The 15,135-nt window shown below is 44.4% G+C and overlaps 1 protein-coding gene across 2 annotated transcripts; it reads right to left on the bottom strand.

Moving 5' to 3' along the window:
• Positions 1-436: 436 nt before the first annotated feature.
• Positions 437-14,497, bottom strand: dusp10 (dual specificity phosphatase 10). Of its 2 annotated transcripts, XM_061812649.1 has the most exons (5): positions 14,203-14,497; positions 12,580-13,409; positions 7,887-8,255; positions 6,447-6,751; positions 437-6,372 (listed from the first exon to the last, which is right to left on the bottom strand). In XM_061812649.1, the coding sequence occupies exons 2-4, from the start codon at positions 13,361-13,363 to the stop codon at positions 6,486-6,488; spliced, it is 1,419 nt and encodes a 472-aa protein (XP_061668633.1). In that variant the 5' UTR covers positions 13,364-13,409; positions 14,203-14,497; the 3' UTR covers positions 437-6,372; positions 6,447-6,485. The 2 variants fall into 2 exon arrangements, with proteins under 2 accessions (XP_061668633.1, XP_061668632.1); XM_061812648.1 differs by having other exon boundaries at positions 437-6,751; positions 14,203-14,494.
• Between the last annotated feature and the right edge of the window lie 638 nt (positions 14,498-15,135).

The raw sequence follows: 15,135 nt of genomic DNA on the forward strand, positions 1-15,135 counted from the left end.
TCCTCAGAACTGTGAGGCCAACACTTTAACAGCTGACCCACCGTGCCGCCTCCCAAAAACATGCGTCATTAATTAGGCACTCTAAATTGCCAGTAGGTGTGATTGTGAGTGCGGCTGCTTGTCTCCATGTGCCCTGCGATTGGCTGGCAACCAGTTCAGGTTGTACCCCGCCTCCTGCTCGTTGACAGCTGGGATAGACTCCAGCACTCCCCGCAACCCTTGTGAGGATAAGCGGTAAAGAAAATGGATGGATGGATTAAATTCACGGGAGTTTAGAAAAGGCCTTTCGTCTGGTCCCGCTGCACAAAAAGAATGCAAGGAAGTACCCTGGCAATAAGCCACGTAAAGCGTTTGGTGCAGACCGCCGTAACCGTTTGGATCTTTTAAAAGAAATTAAAAAAAAAAAAAAAAAGCAACCCAAACTCGAAACCTCCCCGTTTATTTTCAAAGCTCACAAGTAGAGATTACAAAATTACAGTGCTTCAGTGGGAATCGTCGGAGGAGTAACGATAGTAAGAGGAGGGATGACAGACGGGTTGAAGAGCGAGTCATGCATAAAGGTGAGGGACAAGGCCTCCGTTAGAATAGCACCCTTTGTGGAGAAAAATAAATCCATTTGTCCGTAGGTCAGTGCAAAAATAGTCAGAATATAATGTATGCATACAAAGAAAAATATACATATTTAAATATAGTCGCGTGTTGTACTGCATACACTTGACAGTTGATCAGAGACAAAGAAAAAATGTACAGCATAGCATTATAAATCATTCTAATGAAGCCCAGAGCAGAGACGCTGTATGATATTGTTGTAATGCATTAAAAAAAAAATAATCATCATAATAAAATAAAAAGCAGCGCGGGAAATAGACAGCACCAGATGGACTGCGAGAGTCCTTCACACACCAGGAGCGAATAGCATGCTTCATTTCCTCAAGTAGAGAGAAAAGTACACAACTACACTGTTTACATGGTCTTATAGATCAGTGCATACCAAAACAAAAAAATTATAATAATAAAAGCCATGTGTAGCAAAAAGAACAACATACATTATTTGTAAATAACGTTGGCTCAGGTGGCAAGCTCTCATTTTTTTTTTTTTTTTTTTTGCCCAAGGCTAATCGCTGAATACAAACGCCGAAGCTACAAACGTGCTAAATAGTTACAAGTTTCACAGCACCGGTTGACACAGACACAATGATACACGTCAGCACACTTGAATTTGAAAAAGAACACACACACAACAACAAAAATTTTTTTTTAAAAAAATAATCCGCACTGATTGCAAACTCTCGTTCATGCGGCAAAGAGTTGCAGCAACATCCCCTCAAAACGACGACAATTAATTTGTTAAAAAAAAAAAAAAACTGCAACATTTTCATTTGCATAGCATGATTTTTTTTTTCTTTTGTTTTCACCAGGGGGAAATATGAAATTTACTGTCGCGCTTTTTTACATCATCTCGTACTTTTCCATATGATGCCCTTTTTTCCCCCGTATGGGTATGCAAAACATACAGTACTCAAAAATCTCTTACACAAACCATCTAATGAGCTTTATGTCCTAAATTAGCAGCCCTATTTTTAGCTATGATAAAGTTATGACTTCAGCCAAATGATTTTAGTCCTAAAATATACTATTTATGATTTTTCAAATTTACCTTAAAACACAGGTGTCAAACTGAAGGCCCGGGGGCCAGATCTGGACTGCCAGATGATTTTATGTGGCCTGCAAAGGCAAATCATACGCGTCAAACTTAATGATTCTTGTTCAAATCTGGACCAAAACTTCAAATTGTCATATCATAAATGATAACGTTGAGATATCGCAATCATTTTTGTGTTAGCAAACATCAACAATAGTTGAAAAACCCATCAACCTTGATTTCTGATTCCAAACTTGGTTCATAAATTTAGTGTCTGAATATGAGGAAGCGATATAAAGAAATATTTTTTATACTCCAATGCGGCCCGCGACAAAAAAATGAATTTGACAGCCCTGTCTTAACATAATCGAGCGGCCAAAAAGTTATTGACATTCTTGAAGAGAGGAACAAAAGCAAGTGTTTTAGTGACTGAATGTTATATTTAATGACCACTAAGCCAGACCACAGTTATAGTGAATTCTGCTTTAAATTAATATTTGGTACCTTTTTTATTTTGGGGAGGGGGCAACAGCTGGTCACTTGTACATGGCTGCACTTCATTTATGCATCAAATGAAATGAAAATAAACAGTGGCGAAGGATGAGAACCGAAAGCGACACTTGTGAGGATGGCGTCAGCGTGTTCAGTATTTTACATGAAAAGCCTTTCAAATGCGATCATCTTTTTCTTTCATCTTTCTTTTTTTTTTTTTTTTAATCGTCCACTTTGTCGTCATCTTCAGTAATTCTCTCGCCAAACAGGAAGTAAGTAAAACCTGTTTCCACAATGAGTCAACGAAGATGAACATTTTTGACCGAGGCGGCTGAGGATAAAACTTTGCGTGTGGGCGTATTATTTTTAAACTATTTAGCATAGAGATGCATTTACAGTTCATCTTTTTTTTGTTGTTTTTTGTTTTAAATTTCAATGACTCACAGTTACACGCAGTTCAGCTCGACGTGATTCATATCGCGACCACGTTTGAAATTGTTATTCTAACTGGAACTAACAAAAGGAATATTGCGCAGAGATCAGGGTTAAAAATACCCGTAAAGGTTTTTCACCATGCCCATTTTTTTTCAGCGTGAAAATAATTCATATTCTTAATCTTATTAGACAATTTTGAGGAACAGCAATCCTATGCAGCATTATTTTCCCAATTCTTGATTATTTTGCTACTTTCTCGTCGCCTCAAAATTTGCCCTCGGTATTAATCACTGGGCTGAATGGCTACCTATATTTTTTTTCTCCGCAAATTTACCAACAGAAATCATAATAATTTGATATAAAATGGCAGCAAAAATGGTGTGCATCCATATTTAAGAGCTCCATGAAGCAGCACATCCCCAAAACAATGGCAGAGAATTGCCGAAAAATGTCACTTTGCCCCAAGATTTCCCCCTAGAACTTGCAGAAAAACTGGTTCAGCTATGTTTCCATAACTCGAAAGTAAAAATTGTACAAATTACAGTTATTTCTTGTTGTACATATTCTTCTAGGGCACAGGTGTCAAACTCATGGCTCAGGGGCCAGATCCGGCCCTCCACGTGATTTTACGTGGCCCGCGGAGCCACATCTAGAGTGTCAATTTCCATGATTCTTGTAAAAAAAAAAAAAGAAAAAAAATCTGTACCAAAATTTCAAATTGTCACATATCATAATTGGTAAAGTTGAGATATTACAAGCATTTTTTGTGTCACCAAAGGTTAATAGTTGAAAAACACATTAGCCTCGATTTTTGATTCCAAAACTAGTTGACGAAATCTTTTTGAAGCCGGAAAAACAATGTGGCCCGCGAGAAAAATGAGTTTGACACCCCTGCTCAAGGGCAAACCAGGGTTTTAATCTCGGGCCCTGGTAAGACTTCACTGTGGTCTGCATTCGTCTGCGAGAGTTAAGGCATCGGACGAGGCACGAGGAACAGCGCGTGAAAGCGACACTTTGCCCACGTCGGGCAGAAACGCGCACTCGGCTGTCGCTTAGTGTCAAGAGTTGAAAGGTCACGACACGCTTGCCGGGGGGAGGGGGGGTATTACCGTGTAATACCATACCATAATACCATAGCTCGTAACGACAGGGGTTAAAATACATATTTGGGCTACATAGCCGCACACAAACACATACACAGTAATAACATGTTGTAACATAGCTAGCATAAAGCAAAAAGTCGAGATGAGAAAAGCAAGAAAAGCAGGCAGTGAAATCCGTCTGTTTTGTTCCATTAAAATATTTCCGGTAGCCCTGTTTTCTTTTGTTGTTGTTGTTGTTGTTTATTTTGGTAAAAAGATGCAAAAGTGACTCTCAACTGCTGCGTCGGGACCAAAAAGTGGGTCGCGGGCTAAAATGTCGCGCGTATAGTCTCGCGCGCTATCTTGACTTAAGAATTAAGACAAACTTGAAATTCAATTTCATCACACAATGCCAGTCAAAAGATACAAAAACCTGCATTTTAATTTTTTTTTTAATTTAAATTCACATCGTTTATTCACTCATTAAAGCGGCCATCTTTGGCAAATACAGCAGCTGCGCCCTAGCGACGGCCCCGTAACTTCTTTTAAATCAATGTGCAAGTGTATTTGGACTTTTTGGGACTCGTTTGAAATGGTGTTTAAAATTATGATGTGCATATGCTTTTAGAGGCTATTTTTCTAAAATTTTATTTTCTTGATTGTTCTATTCTGAGTTGTGAGTCGCGACTTTTTAATAATGAAGGGTCCCGGCGTGACAACAGTTGAGAACTACTGCTCTTAAACATCTGTTCCTGTTACTATTAGGGATGGGCATACTAAATGGATTAATTTCAAAAATTTGATTGAACTCGTTCTTAATTTATCTTGTATTAAATCAATTGATTAAAAATATAGCAGAGATGCTGTCGATTCAGTCCAGTTTGCTGTCCCGAGAACACGTCAGCAACGTGATTCTGACATTGAGACAAGGCTCGGAAGATTAGGCGACATGACGAAAATATGAATGAAATAGATGATTTCTGTGGAAGTAAATATGTGCCACCAGGATCTGAATTTGAAATGCCGCAGAAAACGGGATTTGAATTTGAAATGTAAAGTGATCACATTTTCAATAGTTGTATTTCAGTTTTCAACAATTTCAACAATTCATGCATCCATCCGTCCGTTTTCTTTGCCGCTTATCCTCACGAGGGTCGCATGGAGTGCTGAATGAAGCCCATCCCATTTGAGGCACATCATTTTTTGCCCGTCATTCATTAGATTTTCAAATCTTTTTTTCCACGCCAGTGCACGTTCCAGCTGGACCCGAAGGAACATTTGAATTGGGATGGTTTAAAGGTGTCAGGTATTGGTGTCAAACTCAAGGCCCGGGGGCCGGATGCGGCTTGCCACATGATTTTATGTGGCCCGTGAAGACAAGTCGTGTGTATCAGCTTCTATAATTTTTGTTCAAACTGGATAAAAATTAAAATTCTCATGTCATAAATGATGACGTTGAGATACTGCAAGCATTTTTATCTTACCAAACATCAACAATAGTTGAAAAAGCCATTACCCCTGATTTCTGATTCCAAAACCATCCATCCCTCCATTTTTCTTGCCGCTTATCCTCACAAGGGTCGCGGGGAGTGCTGGAGCCTATCCCAGTTGTCAACGGGCAGGAGGCAGGGAACACCCTGTACTGGTTGCCAGCCAATCGCAGGGCACATGGAGACAGATAACAGTCACACCTAGGGGCAATTTAGAGTGTCCAATTAATATTGCATGTTTTTGGGATGTGGGAGGAAATTGGAGTGCAAGGAGGAAACCGACGCTGCCACGGAGAGAACATGCAAACTCCACACAGGCGGGTCCGGGATTGAACCCGGGTCCTCAGAAGTGCGAGGCCAACGCTTTACGGGCTGCGTCACCGTGCCGCCGTCAACAATTCAACCAGCTACAATTGGCTGTCTACAATTCACCGTCTGTGCCACCAGGCGGGGTTACTTCAGGTCAGAACCAAACAGCCAACCAATCGCAGTTACGCTTTCTTCGTATGTGACGTCACGTGACTAAGAAAGCGTAACCGCGATTGGCCGGGTGCTCGGTTCTGACCTGAACTAACCCCGCCTGGTGGCACAGACGGCGAATTGTAGCCAGTTGAATTGTTAACATTAAAAATATGATCACTTTACATTTTGAATTCAAATCCTGGTGGCACATATTTCCTTCCGTAGATTTCCTAATTGTCAACCATAAAATGTAACACCCATCCCTAATAAGTGCTTAAAAGCACCGCACACAAGAAGTATTCGTTACATGACACCGATATTCAGCCGAGAGCTGGAAATGTTTCCAATATATACACATGAGATCAATTCCATTCAGAAATTATTGCACAGTAAGCCATATTGGGCTTGTCATGGTCACCCCTTTTATAAAAATAGAACATTAACACACCAGACGTGTCTTCAACTGTTTATTTTCTTCTCTTTTTTTTTTTTTTTTTTGACCGGCACCACCATTTGCCAGGCCCGCCAACATGTGTGCCACAGTGTAAAGCGTGAACGTCTCCCGCCTCACGCTTTCTCTCCTCCCCCCGCGGTCCCACGTGGAACTTTCCCAAGCAAGCACATTCTCGCACCCCCCCACCCTCCACCTCAGTCCCAACATCTCAACTCTCTCTCCTCCAGGACGTGGGCCAGGTCCAAACAGTCGGGATATTTTGGCATTCCTCATCAGTTCTGACCCACGGCTTTGCTGACCCACCGCTTTGGCGCTCTGCGGAGTCCGAGACGAGCACGGGCGGGGAGATTCAGAAGAAGGGAAGAAAAAAAACAAAGTGGCTTACTCACATTCCGAACTCAATACCCAGCGAGTGATGCGAGCGGTTTTCAGACAAGCGTCTCCACTCCCGCGAGCTTTGGCGTGAGGATCCGTGGCGTGATTCCGTTGTTGAGGTCTTCCTCGAACTCCAGCAGCTGGCCCATGAAGTTCAGGTTGGGCGATATGATGGGGCGCCTGGTCTTGACGAACTTGTAGGCGTCCGTCATGGTCATCCACGTGTGCTTCATCAAGTAGGCGATGACGATGGTGGCGGAGCGAGACACGCCGGCCTGGCAGTGGATCAGAAGGCCCATACCGGCTTGGTGTGCTTCCTCTGAAACACAGCAACATAAAAACCAAAGGGAAATCAGTCAAATCCATTTTTTATAGGACTTGTCATGTTTTGGGTCATGGAGAACTGGATCCTATCTAGACTAGACCTAGACTTTATCCTGAATTGATCAACGGTCAATACAGTGTAGAGACGGGCGAACTGGCAACCTGGTGGCGTTTCTGCAACATCTCCTGGAGGCTAACCAAGTTCACCAAGGAGTAGCAGCCAATTTGAACACGTCCGATTTCAACGGAGACCTTTTGGAGAACTGGGGAGACATTCCCCCAAGGTCTGTGCGACCTGCTGGAGAATGAGGAGGCTCCACTGTATTGGCTTTGTCTTCAGTGGAGATTTTTTAATGAATTCGTTTTTTTGTAGTCCTCATTAAGATCATGGTTGGGTTGGAGCCTATCTCTGCTGGCTTTGGACAAGACGCTGGGTAGACCCAGAACTGGTCAACGGTCAAGCACAGGACATTTTTTAATGAAATCCCTCAATTCGTTTTCTGTGGTCCTCATTAAGATTGTGGTTGGGTTGGAGCCTATCTCTGCTGGCTTTGGACAAGTCGCTGGGTAGACCCAGAACTGGTCAACGGTCAAGCACAGGACATCTTTTAATGAAATCCCTCAATTTGTTTTCTGTAGTCCTCATCATGAGGATCATAGTTGGGTTGGAGCCTACCTCAGCTAGCTTTGGACAAGTCGCTAGGTAGACCCAGAACTGGTCAAGGGTCCAGCACAGGGCGATTTTTAATGAAATCCCTCAATTTGTTTTTTGTAGTCCTTATTAAGATCATGTTTGGGTTGGAGCCTACCTCAGCTTCCCTTGGCTAACCCAGAACTGGTCAACGATCAAGCATCGGGCACATACGGCTAATAACCATTCACAACTACAGACAATTTTGAGTGTTTGATTTCCCTAAGGAGAGAACATCCAAAACCATAAAATCAGAACAGTGAGCCAGACGTGTTAACCACTAACCGACCCGCTTGCGCCACTGGACAAAAAGATAAGATAAGAAAATACTGTATCTAGAACCCCACTCGAGAGCTACGGAAAATGGATGGGTGTTAAAACATTGTGACACATGACTTATTTGTCGCTAAATATATGGCACAATATAAATACGACCTACCAATAAATTCAAATGCCTCCTCGAAGTACTGGCGAAGGTTCTGCTTGTTGCTGTCGGTGGCGGGCAGGCGCTTGTAGATGAACAGGCCAGTGTCATAGTGAAAAAGCGGAAGGTGGGTGGTGACGTTTAGGATGTAGCCCACGTTCAAGTGTTGCAGCAAGTTCAGGTCCTGAGCGTCGCGCTCGTTGCCCAGGTAGAGGAAGGGCAGCACGGGCGTCACGTCCGCGTTCTCGATGTCCGGGGTGGAGGGCAGCGTGTGAGGTAGCGGCCCCGAGAGGCCGGCAGTTGCGCCCGAGTCCAGACCTTCGTGAAGGTGCAGCGAATGCTCGCACAGGTTCTCGTGACTCTGCCTGAAGCAGCTAAGGCCTCCTGCAAACAGAAGGATGTAAACTTACAGGTCGTGAGCTAGACAAAAAGTACCACAAACGTTCTGACGGAGAAGGGGTTCTGTAGTTGCATAATTACTGTAATTCACGGCCTACAGAGCCTCACCCAATACATTTGTAAAGCAAATACTATTTGGTACATACGTACGCCGCAGCCGTGTAAAAGCCGCAAGTGCCCACGTTGAAACCGACATTGAAACACGAGATATTTACAAAGAAAGAAAGATGGTACACAGAGAGTTTAACGCTAGCGCTGCCAGGCTAACACTAACACTAGTGCTACCGTGCTAAAGCTAAGGCTAGTGACACCGCACTAACGCTAACACCAGCGCCGCACTAACAGGGCCGGTTAAAAAAAAGAAACATACTGGTAAAAATCACTGAGACACGGCAGTAACACGCTAGCGCAGCACTAAACAGGGCCGGACCGGTAAAAGTCACTTCCTCGGCACATATATTCCACCGGTCTCACGCTTACCTTTTCAGCTCAAGTGCCCCCTTGCAGCAGTGAGAAATATATGCACAAATAAACCGCATCAGCGCATAAGCTGCAGGGTTGAAAGCGTGTGAAAAAAAGTTACAAAATTTATTACAAATAATTATAATTATTAGTAAAAAATGAATTAGTTTGTTCATGATGATGTCACATTTCAATTCAGAGGGCAGTAAAATAATACAGACGTAGTACACATAGATTTGATGATGGAACACAGAAGACCATCGCAACTACGACGGAATATTTTGTTTTTTGTGTTAGCATCTTAGCATTATGCTAACGGACTTTCGTGATGTAGCTTGGTGTAATTTTTGTATTTTTAGTTTGAGAGCCAAATTCAACTTGGAGTGGCAATAAACACCTTCAAACAAGAACTTGGCCTCTTTTTTGGGGGGCAGAATTGTTGACTTTCTGCCAAACTTGCTTGTTGAGAAATTTCCTCACGATTTCCCACTTTTATGGAATGCGTCACGCTCGGTGCGCAAGTAGGAATGAGCAATTGACAGTATAAAAAAAAAAATTGGCATTATTTTACGACCCAACACGCGTCATATTGTCTTCGTAGACGAGTGGAAACTTTACCACAATAGCTACAGTATGAGACAATAGCTAATACAGAATCGTTTTTTTTTATTATTTATTATGCCTCGGGGTGAACTTTTGACCCCTATAAAACTGGTTTGCACCTGTCGGCCGTAATGCCGTTGACATACACACACATTGTCAGTGCACTTATTGTTCATATTGTTCACTGAGCAAGAGTCGACGCATGATTTAATGTGAGGTCATTGCGCAGCCTTGCAGCTTCCCCTTTTGGTGCCTGGGCAGGTGGGGAGCAATTTTATGATTGTCATAAATCTTTCTCATACCATCACTCACGCGCATCGCCCGATAATCGGGGCGCAACAATACGGAATATTATTGCAATAGTTTGCCCACAATATTGAGAACAGCTTTAGCGGTTCATAACGCACTTCTTCTAATATAAAAGTATCCAATTGATAATTTTTTTCAGAAGCAATCAAAAAATAAATTTTCATCGACAAGCATTTAATTTTTAAAAACAAAAAACACACAATTTAGCATGAGAACTGATTTTTTTATATTTCAAGAATCCTGCAGTTCATCCTTGCTCTTTGTTGTACATTTGACTCTATAACGTTAATGCTAGTATGTAATAAACTGTGATGTAATAAATCATATTTTCATTGGTTGCTTAGCTGTGCGGTTATGCCAATTTGCGGTGAAGAATGCTGAGATTTGCATTCTAGTTAAACACAAATGGGGTCATAAATTGTCGATTCAGCCTGTCCGCACTTTATGGATATTTGACGCTTGTGTAGAAGAAAGTGATCTGATCTATTGAAATATCGCCCCCCCCATCTGTAATTAATAATTTAGTGCATTTATACACCACTAAAACCTAAAATCATGACGATTATGAATCCAACTGATGAAATAGAAGCAATGTAAATGTGTTTACTGACAATGCCAGACCAAAAACTCCACAAACAATAAAACGGCAACACTTTAATTGAAAAAATGTCTTATCATGTCAAATGTATTAGTTTGTGTAAATATTTTTACATTTTGAACATAGAGGTTTGCCTCCTATGAGACGTATAATTTTGCATGGCTTCAGTCAACTAAAAAGATTTTCTTTAGAAAATCTATTTGCATTAACTTGGAGGTCAAAACTGAATCCACATGGGCAGAACATAGAGCCCTGATGCATTTCATTTTTGACGCGGGAGCAATGCACCAATCCACAGCAAATATTTCAAGATCGCATATCATAAAACCAAGTGTGTTTAGTTTTAGCTTAATCTCAGTCTCACTGCTGCAATTTGGAGTTCTTTGGCCTCCCAAAAAATAAAAGTTTAAAACGCGGTGATTGTCCCACGTCGGGTCTTTGATAGAGAATAGTCGATTAATTGTAGGCCAGGTCAAAAACCGGTCAACCGGGACGTAATTTGGTTGCCTCCAGTCTAGCCGTGAAAGCAGTGCCAGCGTAGCAGCGCAGGACGTTTGCGAGCCTGTGAATAAATAATGAGACGGAGGCATCTGGAAATAGTCCACGAGATTAAAAGCCTACAAATGTAAAATCGGGTGATCATTCCCTGACACGCGACAAACGGATCCAGGTGTGTGCTTTGCTGCACTCAAGACAGGAAGTGGTTATAATTGCATGTTGGATGGTCCGCAGACAATATCGCACCCCCCGCCCCCGAAATAAAATAAAATGATAAAACTTTACGTACCTCTTACTCTACCATCATTGTGTTGTCAGCGTATTAGCATATCACAATAGGCCGCAGCGTCCCATCTCAATGGATTAACTATGCATATTCATCTTTTTCATTGGCTTTTTATTTTTTAGAGCGCGGGGGGTGACATTTATATTTAAAAAAAAATGACTAACCTCAATAAAGGATGCATAGAAAAGGAGGATAAATGTACAACGGAACCACGTGCAACGATCAGACTCGGATTCAAAGCAATACGACACCTGTGGTGAACAACGTGTTTTTGTACACTTGTGTGACAACTTTAAAAAAAGATGCCCCAAAACGTCCACTGCGTTATACCTATGTCATTAAACATTAATAAGTGTTTCCTTTTTTGCATTTTACTAGTACTCGTAACAACACCAATCTTATGCTTACGCTTACACGACAGTCAATAATCCCATAATGGTTTTATTGGGTTTATTTAAGCATATTTTACTGCTCATCTGAAAATGTGGGGGGCACCTGCCCTACAATCCGCCCTGCTACTACTGCCCCTTATCCTGATTTTTCACAACCATCGTCAAGAATGATCCAATAAAATAGGAATAAAGATAAATATCTAAGTGTAATTCTGATTTGCTGGCAACCAGTTCAGGGTGTACCCCGCCTCCTGTCCGTTGACAGCTGGGATAGGCTCCAGCACGCCCCGCGACCCTTGTGAGGATAAGCGGCAAAGAAAATGGATGGATGGATGTCATTCTGATGTACTCCTCCAAATCTCGAGAGCATTTACATCCCCGGACTGACCACTCCTACAGCATTCCTAGGAAATCACAATGTCCCGTCACCAGCAACGTGTTTCACAACAGGCCCGTGGGCTCCTCATGCGGTCCTCAGAGGCCACCCCCCGGGGCCCGCGGCATCCCGTTGGTGACCCCCGCTATACATAGCAATGACGCTTAACGGCCTCGGTACAAATGCCGCGTTCTGAGCACTCCCACTTCTAGACGCGCAACGAAGACTGAGAGCCGAGCCCCCGGCACAACACGCTGCGCTAGCTCCACACACGCGCGCGCAGGGACGCGCCAACGGCGGAAAACGTCAGCCACTCGACATTCTGCCTTGACTAACAGCAGCTTCGCCCATCCCGCACTGTACTCTGTTCAAGGCAATAATAACAATACGCAATTTAATATCGCGCAAGCGTTTCTGCGAGATGGAACATTAAAGAAGTCGTTTCACGTGATTAAATGAGCAATTCTGCCGACAGGGCGGGTCAGCTGATCAAAACAAGAAAGGTCACAGCTTTTGAACGGGCTTTACACAAACACTGCACTCTCTGATGCAACCTTTCACGCTTTCCTCTGGGTTTATACTAGCGCTAAAAGCCCCTCGCGCCTCTAAACCGCTCGTTGCTCTCAGATGTCGAGAATGATTTACTCCCTCCGGAGTCAAACTAAGGCGCATGAAATTACACTTTCTATCCCTTAATATGCCGGAAAGCCCCCATACCCCCCCCCCCTTTCCATTTCCACCCCGTCGTGCGTTTGCGTTGGCCGCGCCTTGACGGATTCGCTCACCTTTGAGAATTATGGGGTCCTTGCCCTCCCTCCTCAGCGACTCCAGGACCACGTGGAGAGGCTGCGAGGGCGCCAGCCTGTTGGGGTCCGCGGTGCTGTCGTCGTAGACCACGATTTCTTTGGAAAAGATGCCCTTAAATGAGTCCTTGCCCTCCCGGCAGGAGATGAGGTCCAGAACGGTGATCTTTCCCTGCTGCAGCCTCCGCCGGCTGATCTTGTCGGAGCAGTTGATGTGCACCGCCCCCCGGATGTGGCTCTTGTTGTACTCCGTGAAGGCCCGGCAGTCGATGATGACCGGCACGGGCCCGACGGGGTGACCCATGGGGCAGCAGGTGATGCGCTTGGCCAGCTCATTGGGGTGGATGACCCTCACAGTGGTGGACGCGTGCGCCTTGGGTGCGCCCTGGGCAAGGCTGGAGGCGCTTAATGCTTCGTGGTTGCTGAGCATAGGGGGTCCGGCATAGCTGAGGTTGGGGCTGCTGGCGCTCACCTGACTGTGGTTCAGGCTGGGGCTGTCCTTCTCATAGGTGGTCACCGAGCAGCAGCTGGCACTGCTGCATCCACACGACAAAGAACGCGTGGAACCCTTGGATGAGGGCATATACGTCACAAGATTGGCCGTCGCCCGGATCTTCACCACGGTGGTGCCGATGACCGTATCGTCGCTGCTGGTAGAGGCGATGGAGTCCAGGTAGCTGGTGTCCAGTCGCAGTTGGAGTTCCTGAGGTCGGATCGGCCTTGGCAGCGCCACCACAATTCTGTCGTCGAGGGGAGATGGAGGCATGGGGAGGCCGAGGGCTGGACGTCTTCGGAGAAGTCAACACGCCGCGCTGAGACCAGAAGGGAGAGACTTTCAAGGCCCTCGCTCGGTTCAAAGAATTGCGCGTTTGCTGAGCGAGATCAAGGCCGTGAATCAACACGCGGCTGTTTGATCAACGGCAGCTCCCGGAGCCAAACGTTACGAGCAGCGACGCCCACACTAATCGCAAAAAAACAAACAGCGTCTTTCAAGTGAATCTCTTCAAGGCGATTCAATTTGAATCATCCTCTTGTTACTGTAAAGCTTCATTTTTTTTTTTTTTAATGTGGCCAATTCTGATGCAGGTCTCATCCAAAGATTTTACTTGGGAGAGATAACGCCGGAAAATACTGCAACGCTGCAGTTTGACCTCTCCTACAAGCGAGGAGACGTAAGGATGGACGCCAAATTCGTTTTCAGAGCATGTCATCCCGGAATGTTATGTAAGGACCACCGCCATGCGTGCATACACTCCGCCCCGCCGCGGTCATCCTCCAGCACAGGCAAAGGGGAAAATCATTCATGGAACAAATTCATTCAAGAAACTCGGCATGAGGACGTGCTGTGAATTTAACACGAGAGTCAAAGTGAGGTGAGCACGTCAGCCCCGTCCACTAGAGCTAATTAAAAAAATAATACAATCAGTATCCGTAATTAACACCCGCATTAGAAACTTCATCAAAAAAGCAGCGTGATCAAATCATAAAATAATATCTTGCACGGGCATGTTTCATTAATTATGGACCAACGTGAAATCTCCACGATAGCGTGTTCCTCCCGTCAAGTTGTAATTAGCCAAGTTGCGCGTTTGAATTTGTGCTTACCGGTGTGTGCGTCGCTGTCTTTGGCCCAGGAACTGACGATCTCGGCTCGATGGCAGGGCTGCCTCCATTCAGCCAGTCGCCGCGCAGTGGGTCGCCAACATTTTTTTTTGGGGGGGGGGGGGGCTACTTTTTTTTTTTTTTTTTTTTTTTTTTGCGCCGTTACCCAGAAATAATGTTGAAGGGAGTCCGCCAGCCTCCGGTAGTCGCGCAGCGGGGACTGACGCGAGTTGGAGCCAATTCGCGAATTCATTAATATTAAATGTGTCTTTTGGGTACAGTGAGGTCCCGCCCTGCAGTGGGAGTGGTTTTAGCCGGGACGTCTGGTTCTGAGCCAAGGGGTGGGGGAGGGGTGGGGAACGGATCGGGTGGGAGTGTCTGTCGCTTTAAAAGCCCGGCTTCAAACCGCCTTCAGCCGCATGTACGAGCGGCGATGATGTCACGTTCGGCCAATCAGCGGTCACGTGGAGGATCAGGGAAGAAGCCGCCGTGCTGCCTTCATGTCCTGCTCGTCAATGTGGGAACGCAAGAGGCGGCGCCTTCACTTACGGCTCGTCAAAAAAGCACTTCAGTTTTGAGGGGTTCCAACAGGCCCGCAAAGTATTTCAAAGCTAATTACAAGTGTTAAAATTACCGAAGTTCTTTTTAGTGATATCCATATGCATCTCAACATTGTAATTTCATAGAAAAGACATTTAATGGATTATCCAGATTTGCTGAACACTTAAAACAACAAAATGTTATTATATATAAATATATGCTATTTTTTTTTCTTGTTGCACCCCTGCCCCATGAGATACAGTCCTGAAAATATTAATAACAAAACTCTTTGTATGGTGTAGGCGGCACGGTGGGCTCAGATGGTAAAGCGCTGGCCTCACAGTTCTGAGAGTTTGCATGTTCTCCCCATGCCTGCGTGGGTTTTCTCTGGGTTGC

This window comes from Syngnathoides biaculeatus, chromosome 23, assembly GCF_019802595.1.
Source record: "Syngnathoides biaculeatus isolate LvHL_M chromosome 23, ASM1980259v1, whole genome shotgun sequence".
NCBI classification, from domain to species: Eukaryota; Metazoa; Chordata; class Actinopteri; order Syngnathiformes; family Syngnathidae; genus Syngnathoides; species Syngnathoides biaculeatus.